Source organism: Protobothrops mucrosquamatus, unplaced genomic scaffold (genome assembly GCF_001527695.2).
Source record: "Protobothrops mucrosquamatus isolate PMUCROS unplaced genomic scaffold, P.Mucros_1.0 scaffold1264, whole genome shotgun sequence".
NCBI classification, from domain to species: domain Eukaryota; kingdom Metazoa; phylum Chordata; class Lepidosauria; order Squamata; family Viperidae; genus Protobothrops; species Protobothrops mucrosquamatus.
This window is the reverse complement of record NW_015387470.1, coordinates 160,993-184,107: the sequence shown is the minus strand read 5'-3', so window position 1 is coordinate 184,107 and position 23,115 is coordinate 160,993. Positions and strand designations below refer to the sequence as shown.

Sequence of the window (23,115 nt, the reverse complement as noted above, 5' to 3'; positions counted from 1 at the left end):
TCTTAAAGGTGGCCCCCACAAATGCTCGCAGTTCCTCCGTCACCCTCTCCGGGATCGGCACGTGGCCGTTGATGGAGTCCAGGCTATCTTCCAAATGGATCCCGTTGACCAGTCCATTATTGAGGCTCTCGGGGGCCGAGGTCTCCATCGGTTCCTCGTCGCTCATTGGTTCCTCCTTGATATGGACCCCGAGGAGGTCCGTCGCATGAAGAGACTCCTCCAGCCGGTTCTCGGCTTTTCTCTTTCGGTGGTCTTGGTCCAACTGGCTGTAGCTCTGGTTGACTTTGGACTTGGCCATGTTGACCCTCTGCTCTCCAGAGATCACCACTGGAGCAGCTACGGGAAGGAGAACAAGAACCAGGGTTAATTGGGGCCCAGATCAGGAGAAGAACTCTGTTCTACCTAGATGTGGCGTGCGTAGGGAAGCGTAGGAGAAGGACTGCTTCCAGTGACTTTATTTATTAGGTTTTTATCCTGCCTTTACTGCTTTGGAAGAAACTCAATGCCGAGAATATACATAACACTCCTTCCTCCCCCACCATAAACCTGTGAAGTTGGGTGGGCTGAAAATGGAATAGAGAATAGTTGCAGGAATTGGGTATGCCTTGTTTAATGAAGAGAAGGATGAGGGGTGACATGATAGCAGTGTCCCAATATCTCAGGGGCTGCCCCAAAGAAGAGGGAGTCAAGCTATTCTCCAAAGCCCTTGAAGGCAGGACAAGATGCAACGGATGGAAACTCATCAAGGAGAAAAACAATCTGGAACTAAGGAGAAACTTCCTGACAGTTAGAACAATTAACTAGAAGCAGTGAATGCTCCAACAAGCTTTTAAGAAGAGACTGGACAGCCACTTGTCTGAAATGGTGTAGGGCAGTGTTTCTCGACCTTGACAATTTTAAGGCATGTGGACTTCAACTCCCAGAATTCCACAGCCAGCATTGCTGGCTGTGGAATTCTGGGAGTTGAAGTCCACATGCCTTAAAATTGTCAAGGTCGAGAAACACTGGTGTAGGGTTTCCTGCCTGAGCAGGGGGTTGGACTAGTTGACCTCCAAGGTCCCTTCCAACTTTATTATTATTAAGAGTTGGAAGACCTTGAAGGTCTCATAGTCCCCGCTCAAGCAGGATATTTTATTGATTAAAAATAGCTCTTCAACTGCTCAGCCATTGTCACTCCTCTGGGTCTTAAAAAAAATTACATTGTGGTAAACCATGATTTTTATCAAACCATGATTGCCTAAGAAGTCACAAGAGCAGGATTGACCGAATCTAGGCCGAAGCAGCCTCTGCAAACCTCATTGTAGTCTTCTGTGAGCTTTTGCTCATTTCTTCTGTGAGCTTTTGCTCATTTTAGTCTTCTGTGAGCTTTTTTTGTTCTCTCTGCTTCTCCAAAGGCCTTACCTGGCTGTGCTGCTGTTTTCTTTGAAGCCAGCTGCTCCCTGGATAGGTTGTATACTTTTTCCAACCTGAAAATAAGAGGAAAGGAAAATTCGTCTCTGGAAAGCCCTTCAGTGGCTTAGTTAGCAATCACCAAGAATCTGCAGCACTTCAGATCCACAGTGGAAGAGATGGGGGGGTTTTTGGGGGGGAGGGGGTGCGTACCCCACCTCTCAGTCTCTCTTACAAGAAAATGTGTGTGTTTTTCCAGTCTCACAGAGAAGAAGTACAATCTGAGGAAAAGGAAAAAGAAAAGGAAGGGAAGGAGAAAGGAGAAAGGAAAAAGGAAGGGAAGGGAAGGAGGTAAATGGATGAGGAAGGAAAGGAGAAAGGGAAAAGAAAGGGAAAGGAAGAGAAGGGAAAAGGGAAAGGAAAAAGGAAGGGAAAAGGGGAAAGGGAAAAGAAAGGGAAAGGAAGAGAAGGAAGGGGTAAATGGATGAGGAAGGGGAAAGGGAAAAAAAGAGAGAAAGGGGAAGGGGAGGAAAGGGAAGGTGGAGAATGGACGAAGAAGGGAAGAGAAAGGAATTATTTACTTGGCCTGAATGCCCATCCAAAGCATTTTTTGCCTCTGCACCACATCTGGATGCTTCTTGACAAAATCTTCGTCATAGCGGAGCTTAAATTCCCAGCCTCGGTTTATCCTCAAAAAAGAGACGTGCTCCAGGAAGTCTTTCACATCTTCTGGACCCAGCTGCACAAAGAACAGATTATTTTTTTTTTAAAAAAAAATTCCATTTCACAATGAAAGACGGCGAACGCCGCGCAATCTGGGTGGGTGTCCGTAACTTGTTTCAAAACATCTAGCTGCCGTTCCGATTACAGGTCGCCACAACCGGGTCCACAATTTCCACTCTTAAGTGAGTTGTGCCCAAGAAAGTCCAGTTGCCCTTTGGAATAAAAGCACCTTTGGGGACAACAACAAACGTACTACTTCCCTGCTCCCGTTGTTTCTTTGTCAAGCTGCGAGCAGAAAGAGGTGTTTTGAGAGTCAACCTTGACATGCCGACTCTCCAGAAGAAAGACAAGCCTAAGTCCAGTTTGCCTTTTGGAAAAAGCACCTTTTGGGACAACCCTGACCTGGATGATGGAGACTCTCCACAGACACGAAATGAACGGTTGTAACTCGAGGACTCTGTAATCAGGTCAAGAAGAGAAATTGCCCTGATGGTAATAATGGTCACCTCAAAGTTTGGGGTGTGGTCTAACAGAGAAAACAGGGAGACAGGGCTACACCCTAACAGATGCCAACTTTCCTTCAAAGCAGGAAGCTGTTCCCACTTGTTTTGTGAGCTCAATTATGCACGGGCGCATGCATGTACATACAACAAGCGCATATGCATATTAAAAAGGCCAAGCTCATTTGCTTCTCAAGTATTGGGGTGTGGGTGCAAATTGCATACCAAGGACCGCAGTTGTAAAAAAAAATAATCATCTGTGGAATTTGGGGGACTGCATTTTGGAGATTGCGCGTCCTCTTTGAAAGAGGATCCTCTGGCCTTTTTGAGTTTCAACTCCATCATCATGCTAATAACAAAAGAGATTTAACTCTGAGGAGGACAAGCCGGGATCCATAGTGTGAGAAAGTTGATTTCTAATTTGGAAGCCTTCGTGTGGTTCTCTCTTGGCTGCTTATTGTGCAAGTAAATTACTCTAAAACAATTAACCCTACTGGAATGAACGAAGATCATTTGAAGAACCGGGGATGTTCTCATTTTAAAACGTTATAAACCAAACCTGGTTTGTCTATCACACAGAACAGGCCTCCCATCTCAGGCACAATGCCAGTTAGTGGCATTTAGAAACCCAATCCTAAATTGACGCATCCCAGGTCCTTTTCTGTCATCACATCTGGGCCACTAAGATGACGATGCTTGGATTTCGACTCCCAGAATCCCTCAGCCAACACGGCCGCTGTAGAGAGGATTCTGGGAAGTGGTGGTCTATAAATCTGAAAAGAGGACCAGATGGGAAACGCCAACCAGCAAAATTCAGGGAAAGCCATCAGCCGACTGAGGAATTCTGGGAGTTGAAGTCCACATATCTTAAAAGTTGGCAAGGTTGGAGACCCCCGACCTAGACTGATAAAAAAACGCAAAGTTTAGGAAGAAACTTACTTTGGTTACAGCCGCAACTTCCTTCCGTACCACCCACCGATCCTGCGTGAATTTCCATATCTGAAAAAGAAGCAAACACTCAAGAAAAGAAGGCCCCTTTCAACCTGGCGAAGGCCTGTCTGAATACAGAGCGTAACGTGGCCAAAGGAGGTATATAAAAACACACGCGTATTCGAATGCAACGTTGAGTCAACATTTCAAAGCAATCGGTGAAGAACTTTCGGAGATTTAAGATTTTGAACAAACCAACATTTTACATTTTTATTTATATAGATAGAAGATAGATAGATAGAAGATAGATAGATAGATATAGATAGATATAGATATATAGTAAAACAATAAAAGTGAACACCAGGGAAAGTTAAAATCAGGTTAAAATCAGAAGGTTAAAATCCCTGGTGTTCACTTTTATTGTTTTACTATGGATATGCCCAGGGATCATTCATCTGTTTTTAGTGTCATTGGTAATATATAGATATATAGATAGATATAGAAGATAGATATAGATTGACCAAATTTCTAAAGCTCCCCCCCCAACTCCTCTTTTCCTGCCAACTCAGGAATGTGACTCTGGGTGGGTGTACACTAAAATAAACGACTGGCAGTCCTTGACTTACGAGCAGCGTGGAGCCCAAACTTTCTGGTGTTGAGCAAAGCAGTTGTTAAGTGAGCTAATGTCCCATTTTACGACCTTTCTCGTTAAACGAATCACTGCAATTGTTAAGTTAGCAACTTCACTGTTTTTAAGTGAATCTGGCCTCCCCATTGGATTTGCTTGCCAGAAGGTTGCAAAAGGGGATCACGTGACCCCAGGACTGCCAAGCGTCTGAATTTTGATCACGTGACCCTGGGGAGGCTGCAGAGGCCGTAAGTGTGAAAACAAGTCGTAAGTCACTTTTTCCAGCGCCTTTAAGTCCGAACGGTCACTAAATGAATGATTGTGAAGACCAGGACTACCTGTATTAGGGCAAGCGGTATGGGGACCCTCCTCTGAAGACCCGACCCCAGCCCCCCAGGACAGTTAAAATGCCCAAGCCCAAAATGCATGCCAAGCTGTTGCTGCAGAAGGGACATTTGAGAACACAAACACAAATTCTTGGTTGGGTGTTTTGGCACTCACAACAAAATCCCTTCCTCGGCACAAGACTTCGGCTGGGACACCGCTGTGTGGGCTGGAGGAATCTTTGGGGTAAAGGATGTCACTGTGGAGGAAAAATAAACATTTATTAGCTGAAGTGCCCCATCGACCGTTGGCTTAAACACCTAACCACAAAGGTCATAAAATCGGGTTGGTTGTGTGGCGTCCTCAATTTGTGACCATCCTGAGTTATGACCGGGATGGCCAAGGCTCCATAACTCCAGGACTACCTATACAGAAGCTACTGGGGCTGGAAATTTAGGAATTTGTAAGCCAATCTGCAATTAGCAGCATGCAATCAAATATATATATAAAGCTGATTTTTTTGTTGTTCACCTTTTCACCACCCAGTTCCCCTGGACTAGCAGCGCCACCTGCTGGATGCTTCGCAAAACTGCAGCCGGATCTGTCCCAGAGGCTAAAAGGCTCATTAAACTGGCAAAGGCGATGACTTTCACTGTAGGGGGTGAAGAAGAAAAAAAGCAGGGACCCATCAGCCCCAGCCAGCCAGAAGCCCCCCCCCAAAAAATAGAGAAATTGGGGAGCAACAGGAAGGGCTGATCAAACCCAGATGCGAAGAACCCTAACCAGGATTCATTATGGGCCCCAATCCGGAGGGACCATTCTCGACATCTTGGTTAATATTTGGAGGGGAGACCACTCAGAGATTACTTGAGAGATGGAATAGAAGTTGGAGAAACTTCCCTCCCCCCCTCCCAAAGGCAGGAACAAATGTTAAGAGTAACAGGGCAGTCCTTGAACCCCTAAAGCTTTTGCCACTTCACCACAGACCCACTTGCTCGGTGAAGTGGGCAAAACAATTTAGCGAGAATTTGCAAGGAAAAAAAAAAGGAGAAATAACAGAACTTACCATTTTTCATCAGAATCTTAATCTGGTCGGCCAAAGGGAGCGTCCGCAACTGAGCCATCGACAGCATATTGCTTGGCGCTACCGGTTTTTCCCTGTGCGCAAAATAAAATAGCCGTTGAATGCCGGCTGCCATGGCCTCTTCAAACTATGCTTAAAGATCTCAGCTTAATGTTTCTGGGCAAACCCAACCGATAAGGATCAACTGCAGAAGCAACCCCGAAGGATCTGAGGCCAAGCTTCATTCTCTAGCATGGGGAGAAGGTTAAACTACCAGTCAACATCAGGAGGGACATTTAAAAATTACATGGTTCTAGGTTCCCCCCCCCCCCAAAGAATGGGAGAGATCCCTAAGCTACTTAAGAACTGAAGAAGCTTTTTGGATGAGAAGTGAAATGTTTTCAAGGAACAGAAAACCAAGAAAGTCCAGTTGCAGAGTAGAATAGAGCTGGAAGGGACCTTGGAGATCTTCTAGTCCAGCACCCTGCTCAAGCAGGAGAACCTATACCATTTCAGATAAATGACTGTCTAGCCTCTTCTTAAAAATCTCCAGTGATGGAACGCCCACGATTTCTGGAGGCAAGCTGTTCCACTGGTTAATTGTCCTCACTGTCAGGAAGTTTCTCCTCAATTCCAGGTTGTTTGTCTCTTTGATCAGTTTCCAACCATTGTTTCTTATCCTTCCCTCTGGTGCTCTGGTGAACAACATGACCCCCTCTGCCTCGTGGCAGCCCCTCAGATACTGGAACACTGCTATCATGTCTCTCCTGTTTCTTCTTTTCTTTAGAGTAGCCAAACCCAAGTCCCGCAGCCGTTCTTTGTATGTTTTAGTCTCCAGGCCTTGGATCATCTTAGTTGCTCTTCTCTGAGTTTTTTTTTTCAAACTCTCAACATCTTTTTTGTGATATGGTGACCAAAATTAGCTGCAGTATTCCAGGTGTGGGTTTTTTTGGGGAAAAAGCACCTTTGGGACAACCATGACCTGGATGATGGAGAATCTCTATAGAACTAAGCTACTTACTTTTCTTCTTCTACGCTTGGTGGAACCAGCATCATCAAGTATTCACTGTGAAGAGAGAAGAAGGAATACGGATTTGCCTTGAGAAAGAACACATCCAAATTGTTATTAAAAGCCAGCAGAGGGTGGCCGGCTTAGTCATCTGAAAGAAATCCAAGCCAATCAAATGCATAAAATGTGGGGCATCTGGTCCTGCGTTTCTCTAAACAACAATATTGACAATGGTCTTGCAAGAGGAATGGTGTCTTGGCAGCTTTGCATCTCCTCCTTAGCAGCCCAACTGACCTTGGCTGGGGGAAGCGGGCTGGATTTCAATTATTTCTCTTTTCTGTCCCCTTCCTCACCTTGGCGATTTAATTAATTCTGTGTTCCCAGCCATGCTGTGTCCTTGGCTGAATAAATATTGGCGCTCGTGCTCAGAACGGCTGTCCTAGGAGAAACAGAAGAGGAAGATCCGTTAATGGCCATTTCAGGACTATGGTATGAAAATATACAGGCAGGAGCTGAGCTTAAATAGTTTTTCCTGTTCAGGAAAAATAACAAAGAGTTTTAGCAAGGGGAATGGAAGAACAGAGGAAGGAGGAGGGAGAGGAGAGGAGAGGAGAAGGATCATGGACTTATTTTGGAACTGACACCTATTTAGTTTCCCCTCTCTAATCAACTGTCATGAAGCCGCCATAGTTTTGACAATTCTCTCAAGGGAAGAACATCTGGAGAACCAAAATCTCTACCATCAGATTGTATAAAACTGTGGGGGGGGGGGAGTCAAATCAGCTTCTTTTTCAGACCACTTCTGCAGATGTAATAACACACTGGCTGAGTTTGTCACTCATTCGAGACCACCCATCATTAGCAATGGTTTCTGGCTTCAAGCAGGGGTCAGCAACTTCTAGCCTTAATGCCACATGAGGTCCTCAAATCCCCTTTCCTCAGAACCAGCTCTGGTTGATATTCCTGAAAATGGCCAGCAGTTTCTTAACATGTTGAAGTAGGAAACACAGCCAAACTGGAACAAAGTTGCTTGGTTGTGTGTGTGTGTGTGTGTGTGTGTGTGTGTGTTTTTAAAGAAAAACCAAGTAAACCTCTGTAAAACCAGGAGAAAAAAAGGGGAAATTTTACCTCCATCCTCATCAAATGATTTGATTCCACCCACTGTGGCCTTTTAGTCCCCTCTGCCAAACACTGTGTCACTTTTGCCCCTAACAGTCTACGCCCTCCAAACCTTTCCTTAAACCCCACTAGGGATAGATTATTCAACCAAGTAGGGTTAAACAAACCACAGTTTAACGTGCTACGCAAACACAGTCCTGGAAACCTACCTTCAAACCGTAATAATGGAGGTGGACCCAGTGCTCTTCTGCTTGTCTTTTTTGCAGGAATTCGTAAGATTGAACTCGCCGTTGGCGGGCCTGTTCCGACTCTGGCCGGGAGAACCTCACCTGAAAAGAGACCTTTCTGTTATTATGGGATGCGATCAAAATTCCCAATGGGCTGGGACTGGGTGAAGACCGCATCTTTCAAAGAACTGACACCTCCTTTGTAAGAGCCACCCAAGAAGAGCAAAAAGAATCGAAATCAAAATGACTCCCAAGTGACTCTGGGCAGTTTAGCACTAGAACCAAAATATATATTAAAAAGTAAAAAAAAATGCAATAGGCTGGAAAAGCAAAATAATAAAAAAGCAAGTCATTTCCCCCAAACAAGACAAAATTTATTATAGGTAGCCTTTGACTTACGACCACGATTTCCACACTTACCACAGTCCTGTGGTAAAATGGGTAGCCCATAAATTTTTACAAATCATTAAAATGGGATCACAATTTCCATGACTACGCAAGATGGCTGCTAAGTGAGCTGCGTCCAATTTTACAGGCTTTGTTGCCACGGTTCACTGCAGTCGTTAAGCGAATCATGCCGTCATTAAGCAAATCTGACATCCCCCCCCCATTGATTTTGCTTGTCAGAAGCCAGCTGGGACAGTCACAAATAGTGATCACATGATCCCAGGATGCTACAACCGTTGTAAATGCGAGGATGGGTCATAAGTCCCTTTTTTCGGTGTCGTTGCAACTTCGAATGATTGCTAAACAAACGGTTGTGAGTCAAGGACCACCTGTATACTCCTGGGAATTAGACAGGTGTCCCAGAACATCTTGACCTACCGTGATTTGCTTGACGTCTTCCTCACCCTCATCCTGAGAAGAATCACCATCTATGATGAGAGAAAGGGGAAGGTCAAAGCATCTGGAAGGTCACCTTTTCTGCAAATGGGAACAAACGCTAAAACCACAAAAACCTTATAGGCCACAAGGCTGAGGAATTCTGGGAGTTGAAGTCCACTCATGCTAGCTGAGGAATTCTGGGAGCCTTACAGCCTTAAGAGCTAGGTTATAAGGCTGAGGAATTCTGGGAGTTGAAGTCCACCCATACTGGCTGAGGAATTCTGGGAGCCTTTAAGAGCTAGGCTGTAAGGCTATAAAACCCTGGTTAAAACACAGCCAGCCATTTTAAACGTGGAAGCTGGCCATCTTCTCTGACCCAAACCCAGAGAACATGGCGTCCTACTTACGCTCATTGGCAGCTTCACGTTCTCGGTATTTCGCATCCGCTTTGTCCAAGTAGGCAAAACTTGGTCGCATTTGCAGGATCCCGTTCAACGGAGTCAAGTGAAGCTCCCCTGCAACAGAATAAAACAGCATTATTATTTTTTTTTTACAAGAGAAATGGCAGCATTTCTCTAGCTTAACAATTATAAGATGTGCGGACTTCAACTCCCAGAATTCTCCAGTGGGCAGGCTGGCTGAGGGGAGAAGTCCACACACGCTGGCTAGTTGAGTTCTGGATTTTAAAATCCATTCATACAGGCTGAGGAATTCTGGGAGTTGAAGTCCACCTATGCTGGCTAGGGAATTCTGGGAGTTGAAGAAAACACATCTAAAAGTGGCTGAGGGCGAGAAACCCTGCTCTAAAATATAGGCAGCCCTCGGGGAGACTGAGTTTGGGTGTTATGACCAAACAAATGATTTCCGTCGTCTTCTTTTTTTTTTTTTAAAGAAAATTTTATTGATTTTCTAGTTTTACATTTAAATACTTGAAAAGCAACGTGGCGGCCGAGTTGGCCAATAATTCAGTAACATACAAATATCTTTAGTACAGATCTCAAACGATTACATTCAATATTTCCGCTCTTTTCCCCTTGGTATTTACTGTCCCATATTTAAATTAATACAATTCTTATGGTATCGATTAAATAAAAATAACTTCCTTACATTTATCAATATTTTTCTGGAACGAACTACCCCCAGAGATCCGGGTGATCCCGGATCTCCCCTCCTTCCGCCGCGCCCTAAAGACATGGCTCTTCCAACAAGCGGGATTGGCCTAGGGGAATTTTAGTGGGGTTTTAAGAGTAATTTTAATTGACATAGGCCACAGTAAATATTTCTTTTTAATTAGGTTTTAAACTGGGTATTTTTATTGTTGTATCTGTTTTATAAGGCTGTCAGCCGCCCTGAGTCCGTAAGGAGAAGGGCGGGATAAAAATTAAATAAATAAAATAAATAAAAAATAAATTTTTTGTTTATACTTATCCTCGTTTTCACATTCAATTTTTTTAGACAATCAATGTCCTGGTTAGTTTTCCCCAATTTTTAGTTTCCTATTCATATTTAGATTTCCGTCTCCTGCTAGCTGCACTTAAACAATTCTGCTCAGGTAGAAAGACGGTAAACGTGGCAGCTGCAGTCATACCACCTGCTAAACCTGGTTAGATATTGATTGGGGTTGGTGTCCTACAAACTCAGTCTCTCAAAAACCTATGGAAATACAGCCTATGAATCAACTCCATTGCTATAGCTTGGATGTTGTGTTCATGCACCCAATTTTGCACCAGAATTCTGAAGATTGTGGGGTGGTTTTTTTTAAAGTTGATTTTGAAAAACCACCAAGGCAGGCATATCACTCACCTCTTTTGTAGACAGCAGCAGCGTATCGCGAAATGTTGCTGGTGGTTTGCGAGGAACAGAACGTCTGTTTGTCCATCAGCTTCCTGGAAAACATAGAACACAGGACCTTGGTGAAATGGCATGTAGGAATGATCTTGGAAGACTGGGAGAAGAGACAACGGTCAGATAAAGGAGAAATAGCCTCTGGTTGCACAAAGGGTGAAGAAAGAAGCCCCCCCCCCAAAAAAAAGAGACCCTAAAATTCTCAAGCTGTAAAGGAGCTGGCAAAAGAATTGCACGTTCAGGTTTGCAAGATTCTGTTAACGTCGCTTTAGCATAAAGCAGAATTAGATCATCTGGTTAGGGTTCCTGTCTGGTCCACTTGGTAAGGCTGACACTCAAACTAAAGAGCTCACATTGCAAGGCCCAATCAGTCATAATTTGAGGACTACCTAAAAAAAACACCTCTAAATAGAGTGCAGAGAAGAGCAACAAAGATGATTGGAGGACTGGAAGCTAAAACATATGAAAAATGGTTGCAGGAATTGGTATGTCTAGTTTAGTGAAAAGGTGTGACATGATAGCAGTGTTCCAATATCTTCAGGGGTTTCCACAAAGAAGAGGAGAGGGTCAACCTCTTCTCCAAAGCTCCTGAAGGCAGGACAAGAAGCAACGGATGGAAACTAATCAAGGAGAGAAGCAACTTAGGAGATACTTCCTAACAGTGAGAACTACTAATCAGGGGAACGGAAGTTTCCTCCAGAAGTTGTGGGTGCTCCATCACTGAAGGTTTTCAAGAAGAGGTTGGATAGCCATTTGTCTGGAGTGGTATAGGGTCTGCTGCTTGAGCAGGGGGTTGGACTAGAAGAACTCCAAGGTCCCTTCCAACTCTGTTATTCTGTATTAACCTGCCATCAAAAAATCCTAAAGGAGATGGGGACTCCACCCAGTTGAATCTAGGCATTGATGTAAAGGTGATGCTTACGAAGAGTAAGTGTTGGTCTCATCGGTACACGTGCCGTCTACGTTGAGGGCAATCTGTTCCCCTTTGCTGCGACAGTAGTTGGAATTTGACGTGTCGATGGCCATTTCCAGTTCAACCTGAAGAACAGCAGATGGTGGATCAGCTCAACCAAGAGCTTAAATGTCACCATTCATAAAACTAGAGAGAGAAAAATGGCTACAGAATTTGATCAAACTGAGACAAGCTGCGTATTTAAGCAAGCAGATTGGGTGTATTAACCCCTGGAGGGATCAATAAACTTTTCCCTTAAATAATAATTTTATTCAAGACTAAGATTAAAAAAGATAAAAACTAATCACGAATTTAAAAAATAGTAATAATACAAACAGCTGTCCCATCGGGGATGAACAATCCTAAATCTCCACGTATTTTGAATTATAATTTATTTCAATCCTTCGTTATTGGCTGTTCCAGGCCAGAATAAGGGATAAACGATAATCCAAAATATAGAAAGGAGAACAGGAGATTTCCTGCCTTTACACCATTTTAGCCCAGCAAGAAAATAAAATTTCTAATAACGGTGGAATAACAGATTCTCAGAAAAGTTTAACCAAATAGTTTCTCCCCACCATTAAAACTTCATCTTAGTTTTGAAACAACCTTTTACATTTTTTTAAAGGGTTTAAACTTGCATCCACCTTTTGTTGCTTCGGTTTGATCTTCGCGGAGAGGTGAGTAACCTCATCGTAGGTCATCGAAGCTGGACGAATAGGATACTGCAACAAAGCAAGATGCAACTTCAGTTAGCTTTTAAAAGACTCTTTCAACTGTTTTTCTTTTTTTTAAAAAAAAAACTTGCACGGGAAAACAAAATACCTGGAACAGATACAGTTTTTCCGACAGACTTTTAGCCAGGTAGACGTCAATCTAGCAAAAAGAGAGACGACATATTCAAGATTTTTATTTTACTTTCTGGAGCTTTGTTTTTGAGCCTTTGTAAAGGCGTCTCACCCCAAATTGCAATTCAGAAGAATAAATCGGCGTAACGAAACAACTAAAAAAATAAATAAATGATGCATTGGTATAAAGAGGAAGGAAATACATTATGAATAGGTTTGAAGCCTTCTCTGAAATACAAGAATTTTTGACAAAATAATTGAAGCAGGGAGCATGACAAGGTATTCAGTGCCCCCGCTGAGAAAGGATTTCATTTAAAAATGACGCTTTATTTGAAAATGAAGGCCTTTGTAAAAGAAAAGACTGGTAGGTAATTACAGAGGTGTGGATTTGACAAGATAAAACATTCCACATTATCAGTTAGAGCTTCATTTTCATTTTTCACCCTGGATATTAACTTTTCACCGCCAAACGACGAAAAGCTGGGCGCTAAACTTTACTACAAGCAGTCCTTGATTTACGGCAACAGAATTTCTGCTGCTAAGCAAGATGGTTGTTAAGTGAATCACGTGGTTGTTAAAGAAATTGGCTTCCTTCCTTGAGTTTGCTTATCAGAAATCAGCTGGGAAGATCACAAAAGGCGATCACCTGATCCAAGGACATGCATGCAAAATCATAAATGCGTGCTGGTTGCCAAGCAACCGACTTTGGATCACATGATCGCAGGGACCCTGCAGAGGTCGTAAGTGTGAAAAACCAGTCCTTTTTTTCCTGTGTCGCTGTAACTTAGACCGGTCACTAAATGAACAGTTGAGGATTACATGTATATTTTCTGTGGGAGGAAAAACTAAAGCAGATATTAAAGATTTTTTTTATTTTTTATTTTAAAAAAAGGTCATTACTTGCCTCTTGTATAATAGGGTCGTCTTCCTCATTGGCCATAGTAGCACTGGAAAAAAACTAACCTTGCAATGTTGCTTAGTGTTAACCTGAAACAAAAACACACAATCGTCACACCACTGATCTCTTCACCGGATCCAAACAATGCTTTAAAAAGAACAGGCAACCAAAAACAGACAGGCAGTCCTCAACTTACGACCAAAATTGACCCTCCAAATTTCTGCTGTTGAGCCAGACGGTTGTTAAATGAGTTTTCCCCGTTTTACAACCTTTCCTGCCACGGTTGTTAAGTGAATCGCTGCGGCTGTCAAGTCAGGAACATGGTTGTTAAGTGGCTCCCACACGGACTTTGCTTGCCAGAAGGTCGCAAAGGGGATCATGTGACGCCCGGGACACGGCAACCGTCATAAATACGAGTCAGTTGCCCAGCGTCTGAATTTTGATCACGTGATTGCGGGGATGCTGCAACGGTCGTAAGTGTGAAAGTCACTTTTTCAGTGTTGTTTGAACAGTTACTAAATGAATGGTTATAAGTTGAGGACTACCTGCAGTTATCCTTTCATTTTTCTCTTCCATGTTTACTGAAAGGTACATTGAAAAACAATCCTTTTCCTCTCCCAGATGCCTTTCCCTCTCAATATTCGTCTTTTATTTATTTTAATTTCAGTCATAGAGCTATGAACATAAATCACCCGTGAATAGAATAGAAACAGAAAGAATAGAATAGAAAATAGAATAGAAAATAGAATAGAAACAGAAAGAAGAATAGAATGAAAATAGAATAGAAAATAGAATAGAATAGAAAATAGAATAGAATAGAAAATAGAATAGAAAATACAAAATAGAATAGACTAGAAATAGGAAGAAGAATAGAATGAAATAGAATAGAAAATAGAATAGAATAGAATAGAATAGAATAGAATAGAATAGAATAGAACCTGGAAGGGACCTTGGAGGTCTTCTAGTCCAGCCCCCTGCTCAAGCAGGAGAACCGATACTAGAGATAGAAAAAGAAAAGACTCTATTGACAGAACAAAATAGTTATTTCCCACCCCAATAAACTGATCCATGCGTTTCTCCAAAGTCTGCCTTTCCTTTCTGATTTGTGTGTTTTCATTTTACCGAGCAGTTTTAGAGAAGAGCTATAAATGAACAAGAAAAAAGCAAAACGAAAAGGACAAAAACAATTTCTATGCTTCAAAAATTATAGATTATACATTTAGCTTTTGTTTTTGTACTCTTTCCCCCCCCCCNTAATAATAATAATAATAATAATAATAATAATAAAGTTGGAAGGGACCTTGGAGGTCATCTAGTCCAACCCCCTGCTCAGGCAGGAAACCCTATACCATTTCAGACAAATGGCTGTCCAGTCTCTTCTTAAAAACTTCCAGTGTTGGAGCATTCACCGCTTCTGGAGGCAGGTGGTTCCACTGGTTAATTGTTCTCACTGTCAGGAAGTTTCTCCTTAGTTCTAGGTTGCTTCTTGTCCTGCCTTCAGGCGCTTTGGAGACTAGTTTGACTCCCTCTTCTTTGGGGCAGCCCCTGAGATACTGGAACCCTGCTATCCTGTCCCCCCCTCGTCCTTCTCTTCATTAAACTAGACATTCCCAATTCCAGCAGCCTTTCCTTATGTGCTTTTAGCCTCCAGTCTTCCCAGATTCCTCTGCCCAAGTTCCCAGCATAAAAGAGAGAGAGAGAGAGTAAAAAAAATGCCATTTATTCTGCCGGATTGAGTTTCGCAGTTGACTCATTGACTCGTCTCTTTTTAAAAGGTTAGCAGCCAAGGCTATCCCCTCTCCCGAGCAACACACCCGCTTGTGCAACACACAACCACAACCGCACCTTCCAGGGAAAAGGAGGATGGGTTCAACTTCTACCCACCGAGTCCAATGCAAGCAGGCTGCTTGCTTCCCCCCCACCCCCCAGCCCTGCTGATGATGTCGGATCAGGGTTTGATTGCCAAGGCATCTTAAACCCAGTTTTAAGAATCCGGGTTAGGAGATCTCTCCGGCTGATGCAACCAGCCTTTGGCAAGCCGGACGTGGCCAGGATTCCAGGTTTCCCTGGAGGGGGGGGGAGTGATGGACCCAGGGCTTGGAGAGGGAGGGAGGGATGGAGGGGGGGCACAAGAGGGGCAAACACCCCCCCCCAGCTGGGGCTTTTGGCCTCTGCAATCCAAAGGGGGGGGCGTCGTGTCCCCAACCCAGGCCAGGCCTTGCAAATCTAACCAGTCCAACTTGCAAAAAAAGATCAAAGGAATGCTTACCGCTTTTTGTTGCAACCAGGCAAAACCCCCCCCGCCTAGGTTGAGGTGGAGGAGGGGGGCTGTTGCTCGGGTCTGGAGCCCCCCCTCCAACCCTCTTTCCGAACCATGCAACGTGCCCGCAAAGCCCGGGATCTCAGCTCGCAGCCATGTTGCGGGAAACTCCTCCGAGCACGTGGGAAGGGGTCGGGGCCCGCCTCTTTGTACCCATAATGCTCGCCCCTGGGAAGGGGAGGCGGGCGCCAGGGGGCGCTCCTCCGGGTCTGCCTTTCCCTCCACGCGTGTAGAAGTGTTCTGTTCGCGTGTTTTATTGATCTTTGTGCATATTAGGTGTGGCGCTGCGTTTGCATTGCAAAGAGCCCCCTTTTTTTTAAAAGGGGAAGCCGGAGGGAAAAAAAGGGATCTGGCAGCGGTGGGATTCGAACCCACGCCCCCGAAGAGACTGGAGCCTTAATCCAGCGCCTTAGACCGCTCGGCCACGCTACCTTATTGGAAGATGTAAGCCTGCGGAGTGTATTCATGTCTGCAAAAGTTCACAATTTCCTCCCTTCTCCCCCCCCCACCAGTTTTACATAGGTGTCTTTATTTATTTATTTATTATTTATTTATTATTTAAATTTATATACCGCCCTATCTCCCTGACGGGACTCAGGGCGGTGAACAGGCGATAATAAAAAATCGCAATAAATATTGAATAAAAAGCCTGCTCTAAAATACCCCCATATAAAACCCCCAGCAAAGCCCAATCAAAAAAAGTCCCCCCCCTCCTCTAAAAAAAAAGTCCAAATTTAGAGTGAAGCGATGGGAAAACGTGATCCAACGCGGGATCTGCCCGGGAAGGATCCCCAGGTGAGTTTTTCTAAATATGATGGAAAAGAAGGGAAAAAAAAAAAAAAAAAGCGTATCAGCGGCTAAAAGTAGCAAAGATCAAAAGCTTTATAGAACGCGGAGTTTCCCCGCCGCGTTCCAAAGGCCATTGTGACGTCAGCGGCTGACGTCACGCGCCCCGCCCGGGTCCAGGTCCTTTGATTAGAATGGGAGATTTAAGCAGAGGGGGGTCTTCAAACTTGATGTGGACTTCAACTCCCAGAATTCCTCAGCCAGGCATGCTGGCTGAGGAATTCTGGGAGTTGAAGTCCACAAGTCATCAAAGGGCCAAGTTTTGAAGACCCCCCTGGTTTGAGCAAAATGGTTTCAAGAGAAATCAGGGTTTGTTTGCACATGCCACCCGATCTATACGGGCAGTCCTCAGCTTGTGACCATAATCGGGTCCAAAATTTCCGTCGCTAAGCGAGACGGTTGTCAAGGGAGTTTTTTGCCCCATCCTATGACCTTTCCTGCCACGGTTGTGAAGCGAACCACTGCAATTATTAAATTAGTCTCACGATTGTTAAGTGAAACTGGCTTCCCCATCAACTTGGCTTGTCAGAAGGTCTCAAAAGGGGATTGCGTGACCCCCCGGGGCGCTGCAGCCGTCATAAACACGAGTCGGTTGCCAAGCGTCTGAATTTTGATCACGTGACCGTGGGGATGCTGCAACAGTGTGAAAAACGGTCACGAGTTCCTTTTTTCAGTGAGATCGTAACTTCCAACGGTCACTAAAGGAACCGTTGTAAATCGATGACTGCTTGTCAAAGATTGCACAAAGGAGAGGATAGGAAAGATAGAAGGAAAGAGAAGGACCAGCAGCAAAGTGGAAGGACTCAGTTACAATGGCAAGGGATGCATTGCTGGAAGACCTGAAGGACCCAGTTGGTTCTTCAGATCATTCTTGAGGTCTTTGATGTTGTTGTTGCGAAGCCGTGTCCGACCCATCGCGACCCCATGGACAACATTCCTCCAGGCCTTCCTGTCCTCTACCATCTTCTGGAGTCCATTGAAGCTCATGCCTACTGCTTCAGTGACTCCATCCAGCCACCCCATTCTCTGTCGTCCCCTTCTTCTCTTGCCCTCCATCTTTCCCAGCATCAGGCTCTTCTCCAGTGAGTCCTTCCTTCTCATTAGGTGGCCGAAGTACTTGAGTTTCAACTTCAGGATCTGGCCTTCTAAAGAGCAGTCAGGGTTGATCTCCTCTAGGACTGACCGGTTGGATCGCCTTGCAGTCCAGGGGACTCGCAGGAGTCTTCTCCAGCACCATAGTTCAAAGGCCTCCATTCTGTGGCGCTCAGCCTTTCTTATGGCCCAACTTTCACAGCCATACATTGCAACTGGGAAAACCATGGCCTGGACTATACGCACTTTGTTGGCAGGGTGATGCCTCTGCTTTTTAGTATGCTGTCTAGATTTGCCATAGCTTTCCTCCCCAGGAGCAAACATCTTTTAATCTGATAGCACGTAACGAATCAATCAACCAATGTAAAGACCCAGCTTCCTTTGAAAAATCCACAATGCTGGGCAAAGTGGAAAGAGGGCTGACCAGCACCAACACGGACGGACACAGTTACACAGTGGTGATTTAGGCACCCTTAGAAGAGCTGAAAAACCAGGTTAGGGAGTGGTCAACATTTGTGATCACTAAGCATTGACACAGACTTGATGGCTTGTAATCAACCAATCCGTTGGTTGAGATCCTGAATCCATTTTTTTTCTAGAAGAGCCTCAAACTACGGGTTGTAATTCTCCTATGCAGCTGAGAGTCCCAGAATTGTTTAAAACCCCACTGTCTGTAAATTCACGTGACGAATATATTTAACTCCAGTTATTAAACATTTCTCGACCAACACGAAGCACAGAAATCATTTTATTGGGGAAGGAAAGGGAAAATCGCAGATTTCGCCGTTCAACCAGACTGCAACATTTGAGACCGTCTGACCTAAAGTGTCACGTTTCCCAACCTCAAAATAAATTCAAGAACATAAATGCATTAAATCCAACATGGTGAAGAATTCTCCCAATAAAGACGCGGACAAAATCTATCCTTGAGAAAGTTTATTGAAAACATATCACAGCATTTTCTGCCTTTTTTTTTTTTTTTGCAGGTCAATGTAAACGTTAATTCACAAGACTTTGAGCTCTTTTTAAAACACTCTTATGCCACAAGCTCAGCCCATCTTGCTAAGGCTCGTTAGCCACCATCTAATATTTGCTAGCGTCTCTTACTTTACACCTGAAGCCCAGCATGTAGCACCGCTTCGAAACATTACATTCATCGCTGTTTTATAAGATTCGTCAATCCGTCAAGCAAATCGAAACGAGCAGAAGCTTATCAATGAAATCCAGGATAAGAATTCCATCCGATGGTCTTCATAGAATCTGCCATGTTTTTGCTGGACAGAGAGGTAGAAGAAAAGCATGCATCTAAGGCAGGGTGCAGAAGGAAATTGAGTTAATTGACCATCTTGTCGAAAAGCAAAAATATAATCCGAGACAGGGAACGACGTGGTTTGTCAGAAAAATGACAATTCCATCCTTCACCACTGGGAATTTGGGTTTATTAGCAACAGGGTAGATTCGATTCCAGATCCCTGTCTGTAGGAGACTGGAAGGCAAAAAACAGACAACTGTCTTCTGATACTTTAGCAAATGAAACGTGGCCTCTATCATCTTGGATCTAGAATAAAGATCGCATACAGAACCCGAGGCCAAATCAGAAAAGTTTTTTATAGATAGAAATCAAGACACTACACAGAAAGTCTGAAGTTTTTTGAGTTCTGGCAGACAAAGATTCATCTATCTGCAGGGATTCTGTATTGGTAGAAATCGACCCTTTTGAGGTACCATGGACAGTTCAGATGTAAATTAAACACCTCGTCTGCTTTTCAAGAGTTTGGCCGTGTGAACGTGGCTAGGGGCATTCTCTAGCAACCACCGACGTGAGCAGATGAAGTGATCCTGGTTTCAGAAGCACACATTAACAATTAACTGCATAGACCAGCGAGCAGAAGTCCTACGATCTTACAGAACGCAATCAAAAGATTGCAAACTCTACTCTGGGCAGGCTTAAGCATTCCTGAACTCTGCAGACTTCAGCAGAACTTAAGTTTTCAAGTAAAACTGTAACCTTGGCCTTTCCAAGTAAACATTTTTTCTCTCTCTAAAATTGCCCATTTTATTCATTGTTCTTGGAAGAAGCAAAGAGTTCATAAATATATACAATGACATCCTCAAACGGTTGAATTTTTTGTTATTGTTATCAGCTTTACTTTATAGAGATTTTTTGGGGAAAAAAATGAATGCGCTTATTGAAATAACCCGTCGAAAATATGCCGAAAGCACTGCTGTTGCTTTTAAGGACTACTGTACTTTGACTCAAAAGCTTCCTGTTCACTGGCTGTTTTATTAAAACTTACTCGATACAGTTTGAGGGCAGAATAATTAACTGACTTTTAACTGAGTCTTGCTGCTCTCTGCAGGGCAGCAGAATTTACAGATGTAATTCCTGCTGTTATGTGGCAGAGTAGACATGGACACAAAATAAAAGGAAATCTTTAATTAACCGTACACCTCTCACCTGCTAGAAAAGCAGCCAAATTCTTCAGTTGGCAATGCTTCTGAGCAATAAGTTGAAAGTTGCAAAAATGTTTGATGCTCAAATAATTACAAAAAAAAAAAAAAGGGCAATGTGGCTTTTTTCCATCTGCCTTCCCTGGATGTCCAGTATCCATTTTTCATTCCTACCAACCTTTCTCTGCAGAAGTATTCTTATTTATTACAAGTGCATTCTTACAGACCACCAGCCATCTAATTCCTGGACCGTATCTTTAGTTATATTTGGAAAAACGAGCTTCCTCTTATTAGAATTCCAGCTTGGTCGTAAAAATTCAACAGTCAAGAAAATCAGTATAAAATGGCATTCAGGCAATTAATCTTTTAAAGCTGCAGCTGGGAAACATGTTGTCATCCAGGAAAAAATAAGATAAAAGGCTACCATACTTTTTAAAAAAACCCAATAAGATTTCTTGAGCTGAATTTGGTTTTGTTTATACATCGGTCAGTAGCTGTTTGAGATGAGCAAAGAATACTATTGGTGTTTTTTAAAACCTTTTTTTAATCCCTAAAAAAAGCTTCTGCTTTCTTTGGGCATAGAAGGAGATAAAGCAATGGCCAGCTAATTTTCTTAAAAGGTTACAATTCTGTAAGACAGCCACAATGCGCTGTTTTTTTTTTACAGATTCAGCTGCAAAACTCAGCGTTTTTAATGAGTTGGGAGTTGCTCAAAATGAGTCATGTCTGGTTAGATCAAGGACCGGCAAAAAGGTCAATCAGGATAGACCAACAGATTCCTAGGAAGTCTGCAATTGGTCACCAAGAGTTTGTAGTCTTGGTCAAGCTTGGCTGCTGCTCAATGCTTTCCTCTGAAGCCTCAGTATTCCTCATCTGTAAAATGGGCGCACCAAGGCTTGCTTAGAAACTGGCTTTTGTTTTGCTTTGTTTCAGAATGAGATGCATATGTCATCAAAGCTGTTTTAGAAATGTCTAGATCAGTGTTTCTCAACCAGGTGTGCGGTCTTCAGCTCCCAGAATTACTCAATCAGCCAAGCTGGCTGGGGAATTCTGGGAGTTGAAGTCCACCCATCTTAAAAACGACGAAGATTGGGTCTAGATGTTAGAACCCAGATAATTACCTCAATTATGGCCTGTGGCCCTTAAGAAAAGGACTCAATGGCCCAGATAAATGATCAGGTTTGTTATTTAGACCGTCCTCCCTCATTATCTTAACTTCCAATAATCGGGGGGGGGGGGAATCCACTCTGAAGTATAAGCAAATAAAGTGTAAGCAACAAAGATGATTAGGGGACTGGAGGCTAAAGCATATAAGGAATGGTTGCTCGAATAGACTAGAATATGTCTAGTTTAATGAAGAGAAGGACCAGGGGGGACATGATAGCAGTCTTCCAATATCTCAGGGGCTGCCCCAAAGAAGAGGGAGTCAAGCTATTCTCAAAAGCCCCTGAAGGCAGGACAAGAAGCAACGGATGGAAACTAATCAAGGAGAGAAGCAACCTAGAACTAAGGAGAAACTTCCTGACAGTTAGAACAATGAATCAGAGGAACAACCTGCCTCCAGAAGCAGTGAATGCTCCAACACTGGAAGTTTTTAAGAAGAGACTGGACAGCCATTTGTCCGAAATGGTACAGGGTTTCCTGCCTGAGCAGGGGGTTGGACTAGATGACCTCCAAGGTCCCTTCCAACTTTATTATTATTATTATTATTATTGAGCAAACCCACAGAACAAACTAAATCTCATCTGCAGAAAAACAGTTCTGAAAAATGAGACCGACAGCCAGGCGGTTGAGACCTACCAGATGAATTTCTTACCATCCCTATCGCAAAACCGTAACGCAGACAGGGAGGATTTAGGACGTCTTCCAAATCTTAAAAAAAAAACAAAAACCATTTTTCCCTACTTGAAAAATTGCACACACACACAAAAAAAATATCGAGAGGAATCGGAAATGCAGGGGGTCCATTCCAGCAGAAATACGGAAGATTTTTTACGTTAGACCAGAGTGAGAAGTAAAAAAGATCACGTTAAACAGAAGATCCTTTCACACGATATATATACATATTAAAAAAAACTGTCTCTCTCCTGGTTCTCCACCCAGCTTCTGAATAAAATATTTTTTTTTCTTTTTAAATTAAAAAAGGGTTTCTGTATCAAAATCTGCAAGGGTCTTTTGTGGTTTCTCATTCTTCCATCATGGCCCAAACCTCTTCAGCTTTCTGATAGTATTGGTTGGCTAGCCGGCCCTTCATAGCTTGCATGGCGTCTTCAGCCGCTTCCGTGTAAAGCTCTCCTGGAAGGAAGAAGGACAGGTAAAGACCCAATCCAATTCGAGACTCACCTACCTGAGACCCCTGGCCATGGGGTCTTCATGGGACCCCCTTGGACATCCGGCCGAATGGGCCACATGGCTAAGAATTTAAGGAGTTGGGCAAAAGCCTTGAAAACGAGCCAGCCTCATACCTGATCTCTGCAGATCCTGGTCTAAATTAAACCCTCCCGTCATCAGCATCTCTGCTTCTTTTGCGAGGAGGAGATAACGAGGTTCATCTTGAGTGCCGTCATACTCGCCCCCTTCGTCATAATCGGTCATGTTCAAAGCTTTGTCGTACCAATACAAAGCTTCTTTCCAATCCTGCTCTCTGCGGAGTCGAAAAATAACAGAAGCCAACGTGAATCGTCTCCAGAGGCGCAACTGATGGATTGAGTGTGGCTTGGCAGCAAACCTGGCCACTTTAAGGTGTGTGGACTTCAACTCCCAGAATTCCTCAGCCAGCCAGCATTCTGGAAGTTGAAGCCCACACATCTAAAAGTGGCCAAGGTTGAGAAACGTTGGTGTAGAAGACATTATTAAAACAGCTTTGATGGTTTATGCATCTCATTCTCAAACAGAGCAAAGCAAAAGTCAGTTTCTAAACGCGTATTGGCATGCCCATTTTACAGATGAGGAATACTGAGGCTGAGAGGACAGCATTGGCAAAGACTAGCTTCCTAGCACAGGCTAGAAACCCATGCTGGCTAGGGAATTCTGGGAACTGAAGTCCCCAAGTCTTAAAATTGCCAAGTTTGCTTTACAGACTAGCAAACTGTAGTAGACAGGGGGAATGCTCTTGTTTTGGGTTAA

General features: G+C 43.6%; 1 protein-coding gene and 1 non-coding gene across 2 annotated transcripts in view; both read right to left on the bottom strand.

Annotated features, from left to right (window-relative positions):
• The window catches only part of POLR3E (RNA polymerase III subunit E), an 18,896-nt gene extending 6,490 nt beyond the window's left edge, over positions 1-12,406 (bottom strand). The window contains exons 1-16 of the mRNA XM_015821158.2: positions 12,360-12,406; positions 12,182-12,259; positions 11,505-11,620; positions 10,541-10,623; positions 9,145-9,252; positions 8,738-8,787; positions 7,895-8,014; positions 6,920-7,005; positions 6,579-6,623; positions 5,561-5,652; positions 5,026-5,146; positions 4,672-4,753; positions 3,552-3,611; positions 1,971-2,128; positions 1,402-1,466; positions 5-336 (exon numbers count right to left, since the gene is read on the bottom strand). Coding sequence (XP_015676644.1) covers positions 5-336; positions 1,402-1,466; positions 1,971-2,128; positions 3,552-3,611; positions 4,672-4,753; positions 5,026-5,146; positions 5,561-5,652; positions 6,579-6,623; positions 6,920-7,005; positions 7,895-8,014; positions 8,738-8,787; positions 9,145-9,252; positions 10,541-10,623; positions 11,505-11,620; positions 12,182-12,238 — 1,575 coding nt within the window. The 5' untranslated portion in view covers positions 12,239-12,259; positions 12,360-12,406. The remainder of the gene's footprint in view (positions 1-4; positions 337-1,401; positions 1,467-1,970; positions 2,129-3,551; positions 3,612-4,671; positions 4,754-5,025; positions 5,147-5,560; positions 5,653-6,578; positions 6,624-6,919; positions 7,006-7,894; positions 8,015-8,737; positions 8,788-9,144; positions 9,253-10,540; positions 10,624-11,504; positions 11,621-12,181; positions 12,260-12,359) is intronic.
• Positions 12,407-15,950: 3,544 nt separating this feature from the next.
• TRNAL-AAG lies at positions 15,951-16,032 on the bottom strand. The gene has a single exon. It is a non-coding gene; the product is annotated as a tRNA-Leu (tRNA).
• Between the last annotated feature and the right edge of the window lie 7,083 nt (positions 16,033-23,115).